We start from the raw sequence: 23742 nt of genomic DNA, 5'->3' as shown, positions 1-23742 counted from the left end.
ACGATGAGGAACATGACTCAATCTCCTGCTCTCTCTCCCCACGCTCCAACATTCAGCGTCCCCCTTGTATTCCTCAATCGAGGAGAGTCCACCCTGTGTCTGGTCCAATCCTTGGGGTGCAGGGGTGGGGGATGGACAGGACAGAGACTGAGGGGCTGGGGGAGGGGAACGATGATTTCGGGGGAAGGTTCCGGTGGGGAAGGGAGACCGAGGAGACAATGAGGACCACACCACTGAGTCGGCCCTGTGTCCTCCCATCAAACACACCCAGGGACAGGGACAGCACGGGGTTAGATACAGAGTAAAGCTCCCTCTACACTGTCCTCCCATCAAACACTCCCAGGGACAGGGACAGCACGGGGTTAGATACAGAGTAAAGCTCCCTCTACACTGTCCTCCCATCAAACACTCCCAGGGACAGGGACAGCACGGGGTTAGATACAGAGTAAAGCTCCCTCTACACTGTCCCCCATCAAACACTCCCAGGGACAGGGACAGCACGGGGTTAGATACAGAGTGAAGCTCCCTCTACACTGTCCCTCATCAAACACTCCCAGGGACAGGGACAGCACGGGGTTAGATACAGAGTAAAGCTCCCTCTACACTGTCCCCCACATCAAACACTCCCAGGGACAGGGACAGCACGGGGTTAGATACAGAGTAAAGCTCCCTCTACACTGTCCCCCCATCAAACACTCCCAGGGACAAGGACAGCACGGGGTTAGATACAGAGTAAAGCTCCCTCTACACTGTCCCCCCATCAAACACTCCCAGGGACAGGGACAGCACGGGGTTAGATACAGAGTAAAGCTCCCTCTACATTGTCCCCATGGTACCAACACTCTGTCAGGACTCGCCTAGTGAACCAATCAGGGGAGACCGTGTAGAATTTGGTATTCTTGCGTGGGTCCTGATGCGAGGGAGAGATGGGACAGTACCCCCCTCCCTCCCTTATCCAACACTCACATGAGCCATGGATTGGATTGGGGCGTGTGGGTGTTTAGAGGGCGAGGGAGGGAGTGGGGGGAGGAGGGGAATCTCCAGGGAAGTTGCTATCACCTGTGATGCCTTGCGTTACAGGTAGAGAGAGTGTGATGGCCGTCACGGTGCCGGGCTTGCCTCAGTACCCAGCCCTGCAGCTCCAGGATGTGGCGCTCATCGATACACGGGGCGAGGTCTTGCAGAGGGAGCCTCTGGGAAGCATCAGCGGGGACGGGATATTCCTGGTGAAATTCCGGGAACTTCCAGGCCGGCCGTTCCATGTCCAGCTGAACGGACAGAGCGAGATGGAGATGAAATTCCGCCGACAATCACCCTCCATCAACACTGCCACCCATACAACGCTCCAGGTAACCTACAGCCAATCAGCACACAGACCGGGGTTAGATACAGAGTAAAGCTCCCTCTACACTGTCCCACCATCAAACACCCCCAGGGACAGAGACAGCACGGTGTTAGATACAGAGTAAAGCTCCCTCTACACTGTCCCCCATCAAACATTCCCAAGGACAGGGACAGCACGGGGTTAGATACAGAGTAAAGCTCCCTCTACACTGTCCCCCATCAAACACTCCCAAGGACAGGGACAGCACGGGGTTAGATACAGAGTAAAGCTCCCTCTACACTGTCCCCCCATCAAACACTCCCAGGGACAGGGACAGCACGGGGTTAGATACAGTGTGAGCCTGACCCTTTGAAGCCCTGTGCTAATGGGCAGGTGTGTTCCTGCCCCCGGGGTATTGGTTGGAGCAGACGCAGTGATGTCTCAGTGTGGGCGGAGCTCTGTCTGATGAGTGTCTGCACCGTCCACCATCGGATGGGGCCAATCACAGGAGGGAACCACCTCAAAGCAGCAGAGACTCAAGACATGAACATCGTCCATCAGGAACCATTCCTGAGGACTCTGGGCAATTGTACAGAGCGTTACCACTTCGATCTGAGGGAGGGAGCAAAGACCTGCACATCCCTGGACACTATGGGACAATTTCCCATGGCCAACCCACCCTAACCTGCACATCCCTGGGCACTATGGGACAATTCCCCATGGCCAATCCACCCTAACCTGCACATCCCTGGGCACTATGGGACAATTCCCCATGGCCAATCCACCCTAACCTGCACATCCCTGGGCACTATGGGACAATTTCCCATGGCCAATCCCACCCTAACCTGCACAGCCCTGGGCACTTTGGGACAATTTCCCATGGCCAATCCCACACTAACCTGCACAGCCCTGGGCACTATGGGACAATTTCCCATGGCCAATCCCACCCTAACCTGCACAGCCCTTGGCACTATGGGACAATTTCCCATGGCCAATCCCACCCTAACCTGCACATCCCTGGACACTATGGGACAATTTCCCTGGCCACTCCACCCTAACCTGCACATCCCTGGGCACTATGGGACAATATCCCATGGCCAACCCACCCTAACCTGCACATCCCTGGGCACTATGGGACAATTTCCCATGGCCACTCCACCCTAACCTGTACAACCCTGGACACTAAGGGACAATTTCCCATGGCCAATCCACCCTAACCTGCACATCCCTGGGCACTAAGGGACAATTTCCCACGGCCAATCCACCCTAACCTGTACATCCCTGGACACTATGGGACAATTTCCCATGGCCAATCCCACCCTAACCTGCACATCCCTGGGCACTATGGGACAATTTCCCATGGCCAATTCACCCTAACCTGCACATCCCTGGGCACTATGGGACAATTTCCCATGACCAATCCATCCTAACCTGCACATCCCTGGACACTATGGGACAATTTCCCATGGCCAACCCACCCTAACCTGCACATCCCTGGGCACTATGGGACAATTTCCCATGGCCAATTCACCCTAACCTGCACATCCCTAGGCACTATGGGACAATTTCCCACGGCCAGTCCACCCGAACCTGCACATCCCTGGACACTATGGGATAATTTCCCACGGCCAGTCCACCCTAACCTGCACATCCCTGGGCACTATGGGACAATTTCCCATGGCCAATCCACCCTAACCTGCACATCCCTGGGCACTATGGGACAATTTCCCATGGCCAATCCACCCTAACCTGCACATCCCTGGGCACTATGGGACAATTTCCCATGGCCAATCCACCCTAACCTGCACATCCCTGGGCACTATCGGACAATTTCCCATGGCCAATCCACCCTAACCTATACATCCCTGGGCACTATGGGACAATTTCCCATGGCCAATTCACCCTAACCTGCACATCCCTGGGCACTATGGGACAATTTCCCACGGCCAATCCACCCTAACCTATACATCCCTGGGCACTATGGGACAATTTCCCATGGCCAATCCACCCTAACCTGCACATCCCTGGGCACTATCGGACAATTTCCCATGGCCAACCCACCCTAACCTGCACATCCCTGGGCACTATGGGACAATTTCCCATGGCCAACCCACCCTAACCTGCACATCCCTGGGCACTATGGGACAATTTCCCATGGCCAACCCACCCTAACCTGCACATCCCTGGGCACTATGGGACAATTCCCCATGGCCAACCCACCCTAACCTGTACATCCCTGGGCACTATGGGACAATTCCCCATGGCCAACCCACCCTAACCTGTACATCCCTGGGCACTATGGGACAATTCCCCATGGCCAATCCACCCTAACCTGTACATCGTTGGACTGTGGGAGGAAACCGGAGCACCCGGAGCAAACCCACACAGACACAGGGAGAATGTGCAAACCCCTCCCAGACAGTCACCCGAGGGTGGGATCGAACCGGGGTCCCTGGTGCTGGGAGGTTCCTTGCTGCCCCCTTCTCTAATGGCAGGGGGTATCTCTGAGCCAAAGGCCACAGGGCGTTGTGAAAGGTGACTGTGTTTGAAACTACTTCAAGGTTCTCTCTCTCTCTCTCCCTCCCTCCCTCTCCCCTTCCCTTTCACCCCTATCCCTCTCTCTCTCTCCCTCACTCTCTTGCTCTCCCTCCCCCTTTCTTTCCCTCGTTCTCTCTCTCTCCCTCGTTTTCTCCTTCGCTCGTTCTCTTCCTTCCTCATTCTCTCCCTCCCTCTGTCCCTCTCTCTCCCTCCCTCTCTCCCTCCCTCTCTCCCTCCCTCTCTCTCTCCCTCCCTCTCTTTCTCCCTCCCTCTCTTTCCCTCACTCTCTCACTCCCTCGTTCTCTTCCTCCCTCGTTCTCTCTCCCTCCCTCATTCTCTCTTTCTCTCGTTCTCCCCCTCCCTCGTTCTCTCCCTCCCTCATTCTCTCCCTCCTCCCTCTCTCTCTCCCTCCCTCCCTCTCTCTCTCCCTCCCCCTCTCTCTCTCCGCCTCTCTCCGTCTCTCTCCATCCCTCCCTCTCTCTCTCTCTCCCTCCCTCTCTCTCTCCCTTCCTCTCTCCCCCTCCCTTCCTCTCTCCCTCTCTCTCCCTCCCTCTCCCTCTCTCTCCCCCTACCTCTCTCTCCCTACCTCCCTCTCCCTCCCTCTCTCTCCCCCTCACTCCCTCCCTCTCTCTCTCTCCCTTCCTCCCTCTCTCACTCTCCCCCTCCCTCTCACTCTCCCTCCCTATCACTCTCCCTCCCTCTCTCTCTCTCTGTCTCCCCCTCACTCCCTCTCTCTCCCTCACTCTCTCCCTCTCTCTCCCCCTCACTCTCTCTCTCTCCCTGCTGGGCTGACGTGTGGGGTCCGGGATGGGATGGATGGGGAAGGGGCTAGACGTGCGCACTGTCCATTTCTGTCTCTCCTGGAGCGAGTGAGAATGTTCCAGGGGAGATTGGGGGGTGCGGGGGGAGAGAGAGAGAGAGAGAGAGAGAGAGAGAAAGCGGGAGAGAGAGAAAGTGGGAGAGAGGGGGAGAGAGAGTGAGCAGGAGAGAGAGAGAGAGAGACAGACAGACAGACAGAGACAGTGAAAGAGGGAGAGAGAGAGAGAGAGAGATAGGGAGAAGGAGGGAGACAGAGAGACTGACAGAGACCGTGAGAGAGAGAAACAGAGACATTGAGAGAGGGAGAGAGATGGGGGGTGGTGGGGAGAGAGAGAGAGACAGAGACAGTGAGAGAGAGAGAGAGAGAGAGAGAGAGAAACAGAGCTAGTGAGAGAGGGAGGGAGAGAGACGGTGGGGGGTGGAAGAGAGAGAGAGAAAAACAGAGAGAGAGAGACAGAGAGGGGGAGAGAGGTGGGGAGAGAGCGTGCGGGGTTGGTGGGGGCAGTTGGAGATGGGCCTGCTGCTATCCTGCGGAGGGGCCGAAGGGCCTGTTGTCATTCCCAGTGTCTCTGTGCTCTCTGTGTACAGGTCAGTGTGGATCAGTCCATCAGGGCTGGGACCCATGGGAACATCTCGTTCACCATCTCCAACAGAGGCCATTCAGCCCACTACACCATCGACCTCCGGGATGACCATTACCTGGTTGAGTTCCAGCCCCAGAGGTGAGGGGGTGGGGGTAGTGCAGCCATTGGCCAACTGTGTGGGGAGTGGGGGTGGGGGAGGGGGAGTGGAGGTATTCGGATTCCTGGACAGCATGGAGCTAGCAGGCCGAATGGTAGCCAATCGGCTGTCTGTGAGCTCTCCCTGTGCATCATGGGCGGGGCTTTCGGGCAACTCTGGGCGGGGGGAGGGGACACTTCTCAGGGGTGGCGACAGGCGCTGGAGAGATGAAGCGTTCCTCGCCGCGTTCGGGCAGGCGGCCACTCGGCCCATCAATTCCAGCCACCTGCCAGCCCCTCCCTCCCAGTCGGATCAACCTCTCAGGCCCCGCCCACCCCACCCAGGCTGACCCCGCTTCCCTCGGTCAGACAGACCCTGTATCCCACCCCCCCATACCCCCCACCACCCCCTCACACCCCACCCCCCCATACCCCCCTCCACCCCCTCACATCCCACCCCCATACCCCCCGTACCACCCCCTCACTCCCCACCCCCATATCCCCATCCCACCCCCTCACTCCCCACCCCCATACCCCCCGTACCACCCCCTCACTCCCCACGCCCCCATATCCCCATCCCACCCCCTCACTCCCCACCCCCAATTTCCTTCCCACCCCCTCACTCCCCACCCCCCATATCCCCATCCCACCCCCTCACTCCCCACCCCCCCATATCCCCTTCCCACCCCCTCACTCCCCACCCTCTCACTCCCCACCCCCAATTTCCCGTCCCACCCCCTCACTCCCCACCCCCCATATCCCCATCCCACCCCCTCACTCCCCACCCCCCATATCCCCATCCCACCCCCTCACTCCCCACCCCCTGGGTGCGGGCTGTTTGGGATCCCAAGTCCCTCTGCACTGCAGCATTCCCACTCACACTCACACCCATACCCTCACACTTATACTCACACCGTCACGCTCACACTCACACCCTCACACTCTCACACTCTCTCACACTCTCACTCACTCTCTCACACTCAGTCACTCTCTCACACTCTCACTCACTCTCTCATACTCAATCTCACACTCTCTCTGTCACACTCACACACTCTTTTAATCTCTCCCTCACACACTGTCCCTCCCTCAAACTCTCGCTCACACTCTATCTCTCTCTCTGACAGTCTGTCTCATAATCTCCCTCTCAGTCTCTCTCTCACACACACTTTCTCTCTCTCACACATATTCTCTCTCTGTCTCTGTCTCTCTCTCACACACACACACACACTGTCACTCACTGTCTCTCACACTCTCCCTCTCACACTCACACACTCTCTCACACTCACTCTCTCTCTCACACTCACTCTCTCTCTCACACGCACTGGCATGCTCTCTCACACTCTCTCTCTCACACACTCGCTCCTTCTCTCACACACTGACACGCTCTCTCACACTCTCTCACAATACTCTCTCCCTCCACCTGCTCCCTCACTCACACACTCACTCTGTCTCTCACACTCCCTCTCTCTCGCTCACATTGACACGCTCTCTCACACTCTCTCACGATACTCTCTCTCCCTCCTCCTGCTCTCTCTTTCACACTCACACACTCTCTCATACACTCTCTCTCTGTCACACACTCACACTCTCTCTCACACTCTCTCTCTCTCCCTCCACCTCCTCTCTCTCTCACGCTCACTCTCTCTCTCACGCTCACTCTCTCTCACACTCACTCTCTCTCTCTCTCTCTCACTCTCTCTCTCACTCTCTTGCTCACTCTCTCTCACTCCCTCTCTCTCTGCTTCAGAATATTTCTGGCCACAAACGTGACGATGGCGGGGACGGCTGTAATCTCAGTCCCAGAGGGAACACAGCCAGGAACGATCATCACTCTGACAGTGGGAGCAACATCCGAAAGTGACTTTGCTTACAACATTCAGGAGGTGACCGTAGTCAATCAGGTACGAGGGGGATCCAACACACGGTCACACACAGGGTCACACACACGGTCACACACACGGTCACACACAGGGTCCCCCAGTCGGCACTGTCGGAGGGTCAGTGCTGAGGGAGTGGGCACTGTCAGAGGGTCAGTGTTGAGGGAGTGGGCACTGTCGGAGGGTCAGTGCTGAGGGAGTGGGCACTGTCAGAGGGTCAGTGCTGAGGGAGTGCCGCACTGTCGGAGGGTCAGTGCTGAGGGAGTGGGCACTGTTGAAGGGTCAGTGCTGAGGGAGTGGGCACTGTCGGAGGGTCAGTGCTGAGGGAGTGGGCAATGTCGGGGGGTAAGTGCTGAAGGTGTGGGCACTGTCGGAGGGTCAGTGCTGATGGAGCGGGCACTGTCGGAGGGTCAGTGCTGAGGGAGTGCCGCACTGTCGGAGGGTCAGTGCTGAGGGAGTGGGCACTGTCGGAGGGTCAGTGCTGAGGGAGTGCTGCACTGTCGGAGGGTCAGTGCTGAGGGTGTGGGTACTGTCAGGGGGTCAGTGCTGAGGGAGTGGGCACTGTCGGAGGGTCAGTGCTGAGGGAATGGGCACTGTCGGAGGGTCAGTGTTGAGGGTGTGGGCACTGTCAGAGGGTCAGTGCTGAGGGAGTGGGCACTGTCGGAGGGTCAGTGCTGAGGGAGTGGGCACTGTCGGAGGGTCAGTGCTGAGGGAGTGGGCACTGTCGGTGGGTCAGTGCTGGGGGAGTGGGCACTGTCGGAGGGTCAGTGTTGAGGGAGTGCCGCACTGTCTGAGGGTCAGTGCTGAGGGAGTGCCGCACTGTCGGAGGGTCAGTGCTGAGGGAGTGGGCACTGTCGGTGGGTCAGTGCTGAGGGAGTGGGCACTGTCGGAGGGTCAGTGCTGAGGGAGTGGGCACTGTCGGTGGGTCAGTGCTGAGGGAGTGGGCACTGTCGGAGGGTCAGTGCTGAGGGAGTGCCGCATTGTCAGAGGGTCAGTGCTGAGGGTGTGGGCACTGTGGGAGGGTCAGTGCTGAGGGAGTGGGCACTGTCGGAGAGTCAGTGTTGAGGGAGTGCCGCACTGTCGGAGGGTCAGTGCTGAGGGAGTGGGCACTGTTGGAGGGTCAGTGCTGAGGGAGTGGGCACTGTCGGAGGGTCAGTGCTGAGGGAGTGGGCAATGTCAGGGGGTAATTGCTGAGGGTGTGGGCACTGTCGGAGGGTCAGTGCTGATGGAGCGGGCACTGTCGGAGGGTCAGTGCTGATGGAGCGGGCACTGTCGGAGGGTCAGTGCTGAGGGAGTGCCGCACTGTCGGAGGGTCAGTGCTGAGGGAGTGGGCACTGTCGGAGGGTCAGTGCTGAGGGAGTGCTGCACTGTCGGAGGGTCAGTGCTGAGGGAGTGGGTACTGTCAGGGGGCCAGTGCTGAGGGAGTGGGCACTGTCGGTGGGTCAGTGCTGAGGGAGTGGGCACTGTCGGAGGGTCAGTGCTGAGGGAATGGGCACTGTCGGAGGGTCAGTGTTGAGGGTGTGGGCACTGTCAGAGAGTCAGTGCTGAGGGAGTGGGCACTGTCGGAGGGTCAGTGCTGAGGGAGTGGGCACTGTCGGGGGGTCAGTGCGGGGGGAGTGGGCACTGTCGGAGGGTCAGTGTTGAGGGAGTGCCGCACTGTCGGAGGGTCAGTGCTGAGGGAGTGCCGCACTGTCGGAGGGTCAGTGCTGAGGGAGTGGGCACTGTCGGAGGGTCAGTGCTGAGGGAGTGGGCACTGTCGGAGAGTCAGTGTTGAGGGAGTGCCGCACTGTCGGAGGGTCAGTGCTGAGGGAGTGGGCACTGTCGGAGGGTCAGTGCTGAGGGAGAGGGCACTGTCGGAGGGTCAGTGCTGAGGGTGTGGGCACTGTCGGAGGGTCAGTGCTGAGGGAGTGCCGCACTGTCGGAGGGTCAGTGCTGAGGGAGTAGGCCCTGTCGGAGGGTCAGTGCTGAGGGAGTGGGCACTGTCGGAGGGTCAGTGCTGAGGGAGGGAGCACTGTCGGTGGGTCAGTGCTGAGGGAGTGGGCACTGTCGGAGGGTCAGTGCTGAGGGAGTGGGCACTGTCGGAGGGTCAGTGCTGAGGGAGTGGGCACTGTCGGAGGGTCAGTGTTGAGGGTGTGGGCCCTGTCAGAGGGTCCGTGCTGAGGGAGTGGGCACTGTCGGAGGGTCAGTGCTGAGGGAGTGGGCACTGTCGGAGGGTCAGTGCTGAGGGAGAGGGCACTGTCGGAGGGTCAGTGCTGAGGGCGTGGGCACTGTCGGAGGGTCAGTGCTGAGGGAGTGCCGCACTGTCGGAGGGTCAGTGCTGAGGGAGTAGGCCCTGTCGGAGGGTCAGTGCTGAGGGAGTGGGCACTGTCGGAGGGTCAGTGCTGAGGGAGTGGGCAATGTCGGGGGGTAAGTGCTGAGGGTGTGGGCACTGTCGGTGGGTCAGTGCTGAGGGAGTGGGCACTGTCGGTGGGTCAGGGCTGAGGGAGTGGGCACTGTCGGAGGGTCAGTGCTGAGGGAGTGCCGCACTGTCGGAGGGTCAGTGCTGAGGGAGTGGGCACTGTTGGAGGGTCAGTGCTGAGGGAGTGGGCACTGTCGGCGGGTCAGTGCTGAGGGAGTGGGCACTGTCGGGGGGTAAGTGCTGAGGGTGTGGGCACTGTCGGAGGGTCAGTGCTGAGGGAGTGGGCACTGTCGGAGGGTCAGTGCTGAGGGAGTGGGCACTGTCGATGGGTCAGTGCTGAGGGAGTGGGCACTGTTGGAGGGTCAGTGCTGAGGGAGTGCCGCATTGTCGGAGGGTCAGTGCTGAGGGAGTGGGCACTGTGGGAGGGTCAGTGCTGAGGGAGTGGGCACTGTCGGAGAGTCAGTGTTGAGGGAGTGCCGCACTGTCGGAGGGTCAGTGCTGAGGGAGAGGGCACTGTCGGAGGGTCAGTGCTGAGGGTGTGGGCACTGTCGGAGGGTCAGTGCTGAGGGAGTGCCGCACTGTCGGAGGGTCAGTGCTGAGGGAGTAGGCCCTGTCGGAGGGTCAGTGCTGAGGGAGTGGGCACTGTCGGAGGGTCAGTGCTGAGGGAGTGGGCACTGTCAGAAGGTCAGTGCTGAGGGAGTGCCGCACTGTCGGAGGGTCAGTGCTGAGGGAGTGGGCACTTTTGGAGGGTCAGTGCTGAGGGAGTGGGCACTGTCGGAGGGTCAGTGCTGTGGGAGTGGGCAATGTCGGGGGGTAAGTGCTGAGGGTGTGGGCACTGTCGGAGGGTCAGTACTGATGGAGCGGGCACTGTCGGAGGGTCAGTGCTGATGGAGCGGGCACTGTCGGAGGGTCAGTGCTGAGGGAGTGCCGCACTGTCGGAGGGTCAGTGCTGAGGGAGTGGGCACTGTCGGAGGGTCAGTGCTGAGGGAGTGCTGCACTGTCGGAGGGTCAGTGCTGAGGGAGTGGGTACTGTCAGGGGGCCAGTGCTGAGGGAGTGGGCACTGTCGGTGGGTCAGTGCTGAGGGAGTGGGCACTGTCGGAGGGTCAGTGCTGAGGGAATGGGCACTGTCGGAGGGTCAGTGTTGAGGGTGTGGGCACTGTCAGAGGGTCAGTGCTGAGGGAGTGGGCACTGTCGGAGGGTCAGTGCTGAGGGAGTGGGCACTGTCGGGGGGTCAGTGCTGAGGGAGTGGGCACTGTCGGTGGGTCAGTGCTGGGGGAGTGGGCACTGTCGGAGGGTCAGTGTTGAGGGAGTGCCGCACTGTCGGAGGGTCAGTGCTGAGGGAGTGCCGCACTGTCGGAGGGTCAGTGCTGAGGGAGTGGGCACTGTCGGAGGGTCAGTGCTGAGGGAGTGGGCACTGTCGGAGGGTCAGTGCTGAGGGAATGGGCACTGTCGGAGGGTCAGTGTTGAGGGTGTGGGCACTGTCAGAGGGTCAGTGCTGAGGGAGTGGGCACTGTCGGAGGGTCAGTGCTGAGGGAGTGGGCACTGTCGGAGGGTCAGTGCTGAGGGAGAGGGCACTGTCGGAGGGTCAGTGCTGAGGGTGTGGGCACTGTCGGAGGGTCAGTGCTGAGGGAGTGCCGCACTGTCGGAGGGTCAGTGCTGAGGGAGTGGGCACTGTTGAAGGGTCAGTGCTGAGGGAGTGGGCACTGTCGGAGGGTCAGTGCTGAGGGAGTGGGCAATGTCGGAGGGTAAGTGCTGAAGGTGTGGGCACTGTCGGAGGGTCAGTGCTGAGGGAGTGGGCACTGTCGGAGGGTCAGTGCTGATGGAGCGGGCACTGTCGGAGGGTCAGTGCTGAGGGAGTGCCGCACTGTCGGAGGGTCAGTGCTGAGGGAGTGGGCACTGTCGGAGGGTCAGTGCTGAGGGAGTGCTGCACTGTCGGAGGGTCAGTGCTGAGGGTGTGGGTACTGTCAGGGGGTCAGTGCTGAGGGAGTGGGCACTGTCGGAGGGTCAGTGCTGAGGGAATGGGCACTGTCGGAGGGTCAGTGTTGAGGATGTGGGCACTGTCAGAGGGTCAGTGCTGAGGGAGTGGGCACTGTCGGAGGGTCAGTGCTGAGGGAGTGGGCACTGTCGGAGGGTCAGTGCTGAGGGAGTGGGCACTGTCGGTGGGTCAGTGCTGGGGGAGTGGGCACTGTCGGAGGGTCAGTGTTGAGGGAGTGCCGCACTGTCGGAGGGTCAGTGCTGAGGGAGTGCCGCACTGTCGGAGGGTCAGTGCTGAGGGAGTGGGCACTGTCGGTGGGTCAGTGCTGAGGGAGTGGGCACTGTCGGAGGGTCAGTGCTGAGGGAGTGGGCACTGTCGGTGGGTCAGTGCTGAGGGAGTGGGCACTGTCGGAGGGTCAGTGCTGAGGGAGTGCCGCATTGTCAGAGGGTCAGTGCTGAGGGAGTGGGCACTGTGGGAGGGTCAGTGCTGAGGGAGTGGGCACTGTCGGAGAGTCAGTGTTGAGGGAGTGCCGCACTGTCGGAGGGTCAGTGCTGAGGGAGTGGGCACTGTTGGAGGGTCAGTGCTGAGGGAGTGGGCACTGTCGGAGGGTCAGTGCTGAGGGAGTGGGCAATGTCAGGGGGTAATTGCTGAGGGTGTGGGCAATGTCGGAGGGTCAGTGCTGATGGAGCGGGCACTGTCGGAGGGTCAGTGCTGATGGAGCGGGCACTGTCGGAGGGTCAGTGCTGAGGGAGTGCTGCACTGTCGGAGGGTCAGTGCTGAGGGAGTGGGTACTGTCAGGGGGCCAGTGCTGAGGGAGTGGGCACTGTCGGAGGGTCAGTGCTGAGGGAATGGGCACTGTCGGAGGGTCAGTGTTGAGGGTGTGGGCACTGTCAGAGAGTCAGTGCTGAGGGAGTGGGCACTGTCGGAGGGTCAGTGCTGAGGGAGTGGGCACTGTCGGGGGGTCAGTGCTGAGGGAGTGGGCACTGTCGGTGGGTCAGTGCTGGGGGAGTGGGCACTGTCGGAGGGTCAGTGTTGAGGGAGTGCCGCACTGTCGGAGGGTCAGTGCTGAGGGAGTGCCGCACTGTCGGAGGGTCAGTGCTGAGGGAGTGGGCACTGTCGGAGGGTCAGTGCTGAGGGAGTGGGCACTGTCGGAGTGTCAGTGCTGAGGGAGTGGGCACTGTTGGTGGGTCAGTGCTGAGGGAGTGGGCACTGTCGGAGGGTCAGTGCTGAGGGAGTGCCGCATTGTCGGAGGGTCAGTGCTGAGGGAGTGGGCACTGTGGGAGGGTCAGTGCTGAGGGAGTGCCGCACTGTCGGAGGGTCAGTGCTGAGGGAGTGGGCACTGTCGGAGGGTCAGTGCTGAGGGAGAGGGCACTGTCGGAGGGTCAGTGCTGAGGGTGTGGGCACTGTCGGAGGGTCAGTGCTGAGGGAGTGCCGCACTGTCGGAGGGTCAGTGCTGAGGGAGTGGGCACTGTCGGAGGGTCAGTGCTGAGGGAGGGGGCACTGTCGGAGGGTCAGTGCTGAGGGAGGGGGCACTGTCGGTGGGTCAGTGCTGAGGGAGTGGGCACTGTCGGAGGGTCAGTGCTGAGGGAATGGGCACTGTCGGAGGGTCAGTGTTGAGGGTGTGGGCACTGTCAGAGGGTCAGTGCTGAGGGAGTGGGCACTGTCGGAGGGTCAGTGCTGAGGGAGTGGGCACTGTCGGAGGGTCAGTGCTGAGGGAGAGGGCACTGTCGGAGGGTCAGTGCTGAGGGTGTGGGCACTGTCGGAGGGTCAGTGCTGAGGGAGTGCCGCACTGTCGGAGGGTCAGTGCTGAGGGAGTAGGCCCTGTCGGAGGGTCAGTGCTGAGGGAGTGGGCACTGTCGGAGGGTCAGTGCTGAGGGAGTGGGCAATGTCGGGGGGTAAGTGCTGAGGGAGTGGGCACTGTCGGAGGGTCAGTGCTGAGGGAGTGGGCACTGTCGGAGGGTCAGTGCTGAGGGAGTGGGCACTGTCGGAGGGTCAGTGCTGAGGGAGAGGGCACTGTCGGAGGGTCAGTGCTGAGGGTGTGGGCACTGTCGGAGGGTCAGTGCTGAGGGAGTGCCGCACTGTCGGAGGGTCAGTGCTGAGGGAGTAGGCCCTGTCGGAGGGTCAGTGCTGAGGGAGTGGGCACTGTCGGAGGGTCAGTGCTGAGGGAGTGGGCACTGTCAGAGGGTCAGTGCTGAGGGAGTGCCGCACTGTCGGAGTGTCAGTGCTGAGGGAGTGGGCACTTTTGGAGGGTCAGTGCTGTGGGAGTGGGCAATGTCGGGGGGTAAGTGCTGAGGGTGTGGGCACTGTCGGAGGGTCAGTACTGATGGAGCGGGCACTGTCGGAGGGTCAGTGCTGATGGAGCGGGCACTGTCGGAGGGTCAGTGCTGAGGGAGTGCCGCACTGTCGGAGGGTCAGTGCTGAGGGAGTGGGCACTGTCGGAGGGTCAGTGCTGAGGGAGTGCTGCACTGTCGGAGGGTCAGTGCTGAGGGAGTGGGTACTGTCAGGGGGCCAGTGCTGAGGGAGTGGGCACTGTCGGTGGGTCAGTGCTGAGGGAGTGGGCACTGTCGGAGGGTCAGTGCTGAGGGAATGGGCACTGTCGGAGGGTCAGTGTTGAGGGTGTGGGCACTGTCAGAGGGTCAGTGCTGAGGGAGTGGGCACTGTTGGAGGGTCAGTGCTGAGGGAGTGGGCACTGTCGGGGGGTCAGTGCTGAGGGAGTGGGCACTGTCGGTGGGTCAGTGCTAGGGGAGTGGGCACTGTCGGAGGGTCAGTGTTGAGGGAGTGCCGCACTGTCGGAGGGTCAGTGCTGAGGGAGTGCCGCACTGTCGGAGGGTCAGTGCTGAGGGAGTGGGCACTGTCGGTGGGTCAGTGCTGAGGGAGTGGGCACTGTCGGAGGGTCAGTGCTGAGGGAGTGGGCACTGTCGGTGGGTCAGTGCTGAGGGAGTGGGCACTGTCGGAGGGTCAGTGCTGAGGGAGTGCCGCATTGTCGGAGGGTCAGTGCTGAGGGAGTGGGCGCTCTGGGAGGGTCAGTGCTGAGGGAGTGGGCACTGTCGGTGGGTCAGTGCTGAGGGAGTGGGTACTGTCAGGGGGCCAGTGCTGAGGGAGTGGGCACTGTCGGTGGGTCAGTGCTGAGGGAGTGGGCACTGTCGGAGGGTCAGTGCTGAGGGAGTGCCGCACTGTCGGAGGGTCAGTGCTGAGGGAGTGGGCACTGTCGGAGGGTCAGTGCTGAGGGAGTGCTGCACTGTCGGAGGGTCAGTGCTGAGGGAGTGGGTACTGTCAGGGGGCCAGTGCTGAGGGAGTGGGCACTGTCGGTGGGTCAGTGCTGAGGGAGTGGGCACTGTCGGAGGGTCAGTGCTGAGGGAGTGCCGCACTGTCGGAGGGTCAGTGCTGAGGGAGTAGGCCCTGTCGGAGGGTCAGTGCTGAGGGAGTGGGCACTGTCGGAGGGTCAGTGCTGAGGGAGTGCGCAATGTCGGGGGGTAAGTGCTGAGGGTGTGGGCACTGTCGGAGGGTCAGTGCTGAGGGAGTGGGCACTGTCGGAGGGTCAGTGCTGAGGGAGTGGGCACTGTCGGTGGGTCAGTGCTGAGGGAGTGGGCACTGTTGGAGGGTCAGTGTTGAGGGAGTGCCGCACTGTCGGAGGGTCAGTGCTGAGGGAGTGGGCACTGTCGGAGGGTCAGTGCTGAGGGAGAGGGCACTGTCGGAGGGTCAGTGCTGAGGGAGAGGGCACTGTCGGAGGGTCAGTGCTGAGGGTGTGGGCACTGTCGGAGGGTCAGTGCTGAGGGAGTGGGCACTGTCGGAGGGTCAGTGCTGAGGGAGTGGGCACTGTCAGAGGGTCAGTGCTGAGGGAGTGCCGCACTGTCGGAGCGTCAGTGCTGAGGGACTGGGCACTGTTGGAGGGTCAGTGCTGAGGGAGTGGGCAATGTCGGGGGGTAAGTGCTGTGGGTGTGGGCACTGTCGGAGGGTCAGTGCTGATGGAGCGGGCACTGTCGGAGGGTCAGTGCTGATGGAGCGGGCACTGTCGGAGGTTCAGTGCTGAGGGAGTGCCGCACTGTCGGAGGGTCAGTGCTGAGGGAGTGGGCACTGTCGGAGGGTCAGTGCTGAGGGAGTGCTGCACTGTCGGAGGGTCAGTGCTGAGGGAGTGGGTACTGTCAGGGGGCCAGTGCTGAGGGAGTGGGCACTGTCGGTGGGTCAGTGCTGAGGGAGTGGGCACTGTCGGAGGGTCAGTGCTGAGGGAATGGGCACTGTCGGAGGGTCAGTGTTGAGGGTGTGGGCACTGTCAGAGGGTCAGTGCTGAGGGAGTGGGCACTGTCGGGGGGTCAGTGCTGAGGGAGTGGGCACTGTCGGCGGGTCAGTGCTGGGGGAGTGGGCACTGTCGGAGGGTCAGTGTTGAGGGAGTGCCGCACTGTCGGAGGGTCAGTGCTGAGGGAGTGCCGCACTGTCGGAGGGTCAGTGCTGAGGGAGTGGGCACTGTCGGTGGGTCAGTGCTGAGGGAGTGGGCACTGTCGGAGGGTCAGTGCTGAGGGAATGGGCACTGTCGGAGGGTCAGTGTTGAGGGTGTGGGCACTGTCAGAGGGTCAGTGCTGAGAGAGTGGGCACTGTCGGAGGGTCAGTGCTGAGGGAGTGGGCACTGTCGGGGGGTCAGTGCTGAGGGAGTGGGCACTGTCGGTGGGTCAGTGCTGGGGGAGTGGGCACTGTCGGAGGGTCAGTGTTGAGGGAGTGCCGCACTGTCGGAGGGTCAGTGCTGAGGGAGTGCCGCACTGTCGGAGGGTCAGTGCTGAGGGAGTGGGCACTGTCGGAGGGTCAGTGCTGAGGGAATGGGCACTGTCGGAGGGTCAGTGCTGAGGGAGTGGGCACTGACGGTGGGTCAGTGCTGAGGGAGTGGGCACTGTCGGAGGGTCAGTGCTGAGGGAGTGCCGCATTGTCGGAGGGTCAGTGCTGAGGGAGTGGGCGCTGTGGGAGGGTCAGTGCTGAGGGAGTGGGCACTGTTGGTGGGTCAGTGCTGAGTGAGTGGGCACTGTCGGAGGGTCAGTGCTGAGGGAGTGGGCAATGTCGGGGGGTAAGTGCTGAGGGTGTGGGCACTGTCGGAGGGTCAGTGCTGATGGAGCGGGCACTGTCGGAGGGTCAGTGCTGATGGAGCGGGCACTGTCGGAGGGTCAGTGCTGAGGGAGTGCCGCACTGTCGGAGGGTCAGTGCTGAGGGAGTGGGCACTGTCGGAGGGTCAGTGCTGAGGGAGTGCTGCACTGTCGGAGGGTCAGTGCTGAGGGAGTGGGTACTGTCAGGGGGCCAGTGCTGAGGGAGTGGGCACTGTCGGTGGGTCAGTGCTGAGGGAGTGGGCACTGTCGGAGGGTCAGTGCTGAGGGAATGGGCACTGTCGGAGGGTCAGTGTTGAGGGTGTGGGCACTGTCAGAGGGTCAGTGCTGAGGGAGTGGGCACTGTCGGAGGGTCAGTGCTGAGGGAGTGGGCACTGTCGGGGGGTCAGTGCTGAGGGAGTGGGCACTGTCGGTGGGTCAGTGCTGGGGGAGTGGGCACTGTCGGAGGGTCAGTGTTGAGGGAGTGCCGCACTGTCGGAGGGTCAGTGCTGAGGGAGTGCCGCACTGTCGGAGGGTCAGTGCTGAGGGAGTGGGCACTGTCGGTGGGTCAGTGCTGAGGGAGTGGGCACTGTCGGAGGGTCAGTGCTGAGGGAGTGGGCACTGTCGGTGGGTCAGTGCTGAGGGAGTGGGCACTGTCGGAGGGTCAGTGCTGAGGGAGTGCCGCATTGTCGGAGGGTCAGTGCTGAGGGAGTGGGCACTGTGGGAGGGTCAGTGCTGAGGGAGTGGGCACTGTCGGAGAGTCAGTGTTGAGGGAGTGCCGCACTGTCGGAGGGTCAGTGCTGAGGGAGTGGGCACTGTCGGAGGGTCAGTGCTGAGGGAGTGGGCACTGTCGGAGGGTCAGTGCTGAGGGTGTGGGCACTGTCGGAGGGTCAGTGCTGAGGGAGTGCCGCACTGTCGGAGGGTCAGTGCTGAGGGAGTGGGCACTGTCGGAGGGTCAGTGCTGAGGGAGTGGGCACTGTCGGAAGGTCAGTGCTGAGGGAGTGGGCACTGTCGGTGGGTTAGTGCTGAGGGAGTGGGCACTGTGGGAGGGTCAGTGCTGAGGGAGAGGGCACTGTCGGAGGGTCAGTGCTGAGGGTGTGGGCACTGTCGGAGGGTCAGTGCTGAGGGAGTGCCGCACTGTCGGAGGGTCAGCGCTGAGGGAGTAGGCCCTGTCGGAGGGTCAGTGCTGAGGGAGTGGGCACTGTCGGAGGGTCAGTGCTGAGGGAGTGGGCAATGTCGGGGGGTAAGTGCTGAGGGTGTGGGCACTGTCGGTGGGTCAGTGCTGAGGGAGTGGGCACTGTCGGAGGGTCAGTGCTGAGGGAGTGGGCACTGTCGGAGGGTCAGTGCTGAGGGAGTGCCGCACTGTCGGAGGGTCAGTGCTGAGGGAGTGGGCACTGTTGGAGGGTCAGTGCTGAGGGAGTGGGCACTGTCGGAGGGTCAGTGCTGAGGGAGTGGGCAATGTCGGGGGGTAAGTGCTGAGGGTGTGGGCACTGTCGGAGGGTCAGTGCTGAGGGAGTGGGCACTGTCGGAGGGTCAGTGCTGAGGGAGTGGGCACTGTCGGTGGGTCAGTGCTGAGGGAGTGGGCACTGTTGGAGGGTCAGTGCTGAGGGAGTGCCGCATTGTCGGAGGGTCAGTGCTGAGGGAGTGGGCACTGTGGGAGGGTCAGTGCTGAGTGAGTGGGCACTGTCGGAGAGTCAGTGTTGAGGGAGTGCTGCACTGTCGGAGGGTCAGTGCTGAGGGAGTGGGCACTGTCGGAGGGTCAGTGCTGAGGGAGAGGGCACTGTCGGAGGGTCAGTGCTGAGGGTGTGGGCACTGTCGGAGGGTCAGTGCTGAGGGAGTGCCGCACTGTCGGAGGGTCAGTGCTGAGGGAGTAGGCCCTGTCGGAGGGTCAGTGCTGAGGGAGTGGGCACTGTCGGAGGGTCACTGCTTAGGGAGTGGGCACTGTCAGAGGGTCAGTGCTGAGGGAGTGCCGCACTGTCGGAGGGTCAGTGCTGAGGGAGTGGGCACTGTTGGAGGGTCAGTGCTGAGGGAGTGGGCACTGTCGGAGGGTCAGTGCTGTGGGAGTGGGCAATGTCGGGGGGTAAGTGCTGAGGGTGTGGGCACTGTCGGAGGGTCAGTGCTGATGGAGCGGGCACTGTCGGAGGGTCAGTGCTGATGGAGCGGGCACTGTCGGAGGTTCAGTGCTGAGGGAGTGCCGCACTGTCGGAGGGTCAGTGCTGAGGGAGTGGGCACTGTCGGAGGGTCAGTGCTGAGGGAGTGCTGCACTGTCGGAGGGTCAGTGCTGAGGGAGTGGGTACTGTCAGGGGGCCAGTGCTGAGGGAGTGGGCACTGTCGGTGGGTCAGTGCTGAGGGAGTGGGCACTGTCGGAGGGTCAGTGCTGAGGGAATGGGCACTGTCGGAGGGTCAGTGTTGAGGGTGTGGGCACTGTCAGAGGGTCAGTGCTGAGGGAGTGGGCACTGTCGGAGGGTCAGTGCTGATGGAGTGGGCACTGTCGGAGGGTCAGTGCTGAGGGAGTGGGCACTGTCGGAGGGTCAGTGCTGATGGAGTGGGCACTGTCGGAGGGTCAGTGCTGATGGAGTGGGCACTGTCGGAGGGTCAGTGCTGATGGAGTGGGCACTGTCGGAGGGTCAGTGCTGATGGAGTGGGCACTGTTGGAGGGTCAGTGCTGTGGGAGTGGGCACTGTCGGAGGGTCAGTGCTGATGGAGTGGGCACTGTCGGAGGGTCAGTGCTGTGGGAGGGCTGGGGAGGGGGTTTCCCTCCCTCCATGTGCTGACGGTCCCTGTCCCCCCTCCCCTTCCCCCTGCAGGTCCCTGACGTGACTCCGCCCCGCTGCACCGTCCTGAGGCGCGAGGGGTGTCCGCAGGTGGGCGCTGGCTGGGAACACTGCGGCCAGTGGAACTGGACGCTGGTGGCCGGGGTCGTGGAGGAAGGGTCGGAGGTCGTGACCCTCTTCGCCCGGGATGGAGGCCGCCCTCTCGACCGTCTCCAGGTCACTGTTACCCGCGGCAACGCGACCCGCGTCAACTACACCTCCTCCTGCTGCACCCCTTCCATCAGTCTGTGGGCCGTGGATCCATCCGGGAACGCCGGGAGATGCTCGAATCCGTCACGGAGCGCGTCCCGAGCCTCCACTGTCACCCTCAGCTCCCTCTCCCTGTCGGCCATCTGCCTCGCCCTGTTGCTGCTTCACCTCTGACCTCTCAGGGGTTGGTGGGGGTGCGATCACGGGGGTGGGGTTTACGGGGTGCAGGGTTTAGCCCCCGGGTGAGGTGTGGGTCAGCGATGCCATCCCGAATTATCTCCCCATTGCCCCAGCTGACACTCCCCAGCTTTCTCAGCTTCCCTACTCGGCCGGCGGCGCTACAGCAATGCAGTGGGTCTGAGGGCGTTGCCTCTGCTCCTGGAATCGTCAGGTGGGGTCGGATTGCCCTGGTGTGAACGTTTACTCCCTGGGAGCGCGCTCTTTCCCGGACAGTGGAGGGGATGTTTCCAAGTGTGGGGGCTCCTGCTGTCTGACTGGATTCCGTTTTGCTCTGTCAAGGGGTTTTGTCGGAACAAATTAAAGATGCTTTGGATGCTTTAATCCCCCCCTCCCCTTTCATCTCGTACGCCCTCGGACAGCAACCAGCACTCACCTGACCCCCTCCGTTTCTCGGTTTGTGAGGGGAGAGAGGGAGAGAGGGAGAGAGAGGGAGGAGGGAGAGAGGGAGGGGAGAGGGAGAGAGAGGGGGAGAAGGAGAGAGAGGGAGAGAGATAGGGGACAGAGAGAGAGAGACAGGGAGGAGTGAGAGAGGGGAGAGAGAGAGGGAGAGAGGGGAGATGGAGAGGGAGAGAGAGGGGGGGAAGGAGAGAGAGAGAGAGAGAGAGGGAGGAGGAGAGGGGAAGAGAGTGACAGGAAAGGGGAGAGGGAGAGAGGGGTTAGAGAGGGGGAGAAGGAGGGAGAGAGGGGGAGAGAGAGTGGGGAGACGGAGAGGGGGGAAAAGAGAGGGGGAGGGAGAAGGGGGACAGGAAGAGAGAGAGAGAGGGAGAGGGTTGAGGGAGGCCATGGGAGGAGGGAGAGGGGTATAAGCCAGTGGTGTTGTTGCAGGATCTGTAATTCCGAGACCCCGGTGATGTTGTCGAGGTCAGAGTTGATACACCCCTCCCCCAATACCCGTGTATTTGAGTAAGGATGAACATTGAGGCCGGTCTGTCAGACAGACACATTGTGGTTAGTGCTGCTATTCAGGGAAGGAGAGTGACCTTTCCCAGCCGCGTTTAGAGCAGAGAGAGGTGCTGGAAAAGCACAGCAGGTCAGGCAGCTTCCACGGAGCAGGGACCTCGACGTTCCGGGCAAAAGCCCTTCATCAGGAATAAAGGCAGAGAGCCTGAAGGGTGGAGAGATAAGTGAGAGGAGGGTGGGGGTGGGGAGAAAGTAGCATAGAGTACAATGGGTGAGTGGGGGAGGGGATGAAGGTGATAGGTCAGGGAGGAGAGGGTGGAGTGGATAGGTGGGAAAGGAGCTAGGCAGGTAGGACAGGTCCTGGGGACAGTGCTGAGCTGGAAGTTTGGAACTAGGGTGAGGTGGGGGAATGGGAAATGAGGAAACTGTTGAAGTCGACATTGATGCCCTGGGGTTGGAGTGTTCCGAGGTGGAAGATGAGGTGTTCTTCCTCCAGGCGTCTGGAGGTGAGGGAGCGGCGGTGAAGGAGGCCCAGGACCTCCATGTCCTCGGCAGAGTGGGAGGGGGAGTTGAAATGTTGGGCCACGGGGCGGTGTGGTTGATTGGTGCGGGTGTCTCGGAGATGTTCCCTAAAGCGCTCTGCTAGGAGGGGCCCAGTCTCCCCAATGTAGAGGAGACCGCATCGGGAACAACGGATACAATAAATGATATTAGTGGATGTGCAGGTAAAACTTTGATGGATGTGGAAGGCTCCTTTAGGGCCTTGGATAGAGGTGAGGGAGGAGGTGTGGGCACAGGTTTTACAGCTCCTGCGGTGGCAGGGGAAGGTGCCAGGATGGGAGGGTGGGTTGTAGGGGGGCGTGGACCTGACCAGGTAGTCACGGAGGGAACGGTCTTTGCAGAAGGCGGAAAGGGGTGGGGAGGGAAATATATCCCTGGTCGGGGGGTCTGTTTGGAGGTGGCGGAAATGTCGGCGGATGATTTGGTTTATGCGAAGGTTGGTAGGGTGGAAGGTGAGCACCAGGGGCATTCTGTCCTTGTTACGGTTGGAGGGGTGGGGTCTGAGGACGGAGGTGCGGGATGTGGACGAGATGCGTTGGAGGATATCTTTAACCAAGTGGGAAGGGAAATTGCGGTCTCTAAAGAAGGAGGCCATCTGGTGTGTTCTGTGGTGGAACTGGTCCTCCTGGGAGCAGATACGGCAGAGGCGGAGGAATTAGGAATACGGGATGGCATTTTTGCAGGAGGTAGGGTGGGAAGAGGTGTAATCCAGGTAGCTGTGGGAGTCGGTGGGTTTGTAAACAATGTCAGTGTCAAGTCGGTCGTCATTAATGGAGATGGAGAGGTCCAGGAAGGGGAGGGAGGTGTCAGAGATGGTCCAGGTGAATATAAGGTCAGGGTGGAATGTGTTAGTGAAGTTGATAAATTGCTTTGTCATCACGTTAGCGGAGGAAGAGGTGGGGAGTGGTGCCAGCGAAATTACGGAAGATCAACTGATCTACGGAGCCAACAGGCCAGTTCCCGAAAACATACACAGGGACTGCTGTTCTCTATAATACACACAGGGACTGCTGTTCACTATAATATACACAGGGACTGCTGTTCCCAATAATACACACAGGGACTGCTGTTCACTATAATATACACAGCGACTGCTGTTCACTATAATACACACAGGGACTGCTGTTCACTATAATATACACAGGGACTGCTGTTCTCTATAACATACACAGGGACTGCTGTTCACTACAATATACACAGGGACTGCTGTTCCCAATAATACACACAGGGACTGCTGTTCACTATAATATACACAGGGACTGCTGTTCCCAATAATACACACAGGGACTGCTGTTCACTATAATATACACAGCGACTGCTGTTCCCAATAATACACACAGGGACTGCTGTTCACTATAATATACACAGGGACTGCTGTTCACTATAATATACACCGGGACTGCTGTTCACTATAACATACACAGGGACTGCTGTTCCCAATAATACACACAGGGACTGCTGTTCACTATAATATACACAGGGACTGCTGTTCCCAATAATACACACAGGGACTGCTGTTCTCTATAATATACACAGGGACTGCTGTTCCCAATAATACACACAGGGACTGCTGTTCACTATAATATACACAGGGACTGCTGTTCCCAATAATACACACAGGGACTGCTGTTCACGATAATATACACAGGGACTGCTGTTCCCAATAATACACACAGGGACTGCTGTTCACTATAATATACACAGGGACTGCTGTTCCCAATAATACACACAGGGACTGCTGTTCACTATAACATACACAGCGACTGCTGTTCACTATAATACACACAGGGACTGCTGTTCACTATAACATACACAGGGACTGCTGTTCACTATAATACACACAGGGACTGCTGTTCTCTATAACATACACAGGGACTGCTCTTCATTATAATACACACAGGGACTGCTGTTCTCTATAATACACACAGACTGCTGTTCACTATAACATACACAGGGACTGCTGTTCTCTATAATATACACAGGGACTGCTGTTCACTATAACATACACAGGGACTGCTGTTCACTATAATATACACAGGGACTGCTGTTCTCTATAATATACACAGGGACTGCTGTTCCCAATAATATACAAAGGGACTGCTGTTCTCTATAATATACACAGGGACTGCTGTTCTAAATAATATACACAGGGACTGCTGTTCACTATAATACACACAGGGACTGCTGTTCACTATAATACACACAGGGACTGTTGTTCACTATAATATACACAGGGATTGCAGTTCACTATAATACACACAGGGACTGTTGTTTACTATAATATACACAGGGACTGCAGTTCAC

The 23742-nt window shown here is 60.3% G+C and overlaps 1 protein-coding gene across 1 annotated transcript in view; it reads left to right on the top strand.

The window, feature by feature from the left end:
* LOC132808757 (von Willebrand factor A domain-containing protein 7-like) overlaps positions 1–20298 on the top strand; it is a 42444-nt gene extending 22146 nt beyond the window's left edge. Inside the window, exons 8-11 of the mRNA XM_060822201.1 lie at positions 1081–1349; positions 5270–5403; positions 7148–7301; positions 19522–20298. Of these exons, the coding sequence (XP_060678184.1) occupies positions 1081–1349; positions 5270–5403; positions 7148–7301; positions 19522–19911 (947 nt within the window). The 3' untranslated portion in view covers positions 19912–20298. The remainder of the gene's footprint in view (positions 1–1080; positions 1350–5269; positions 5404–7147; positions 7302–19521) is intronic.
* The last annotated feature ends 3444 nt before the right edge of the window (positions 20299–23742 follow it).

Source organism: Hemiscyllium ocellatum (assembly GCF_020745735.1).
Source record: "Hemiscyllium ocellatum isolate sHemOce1 chromosome 38 unlocalized genomic scaffold, sHemOce1.pat.X.cur. SUPER_38_unloc_3, whole genome shotgun sequence".
Taxonomy (NCBI): Eukaryota; Metazoa; Chordata; class Chondrichthyes; order Orectolobiformes; family Hemiscylliidae; genus Hemiscyllium; species Hemiscyllium ocellatum.
This window is presented reverse-complemented; position numbering and strand designations above follow the sequence as displayed.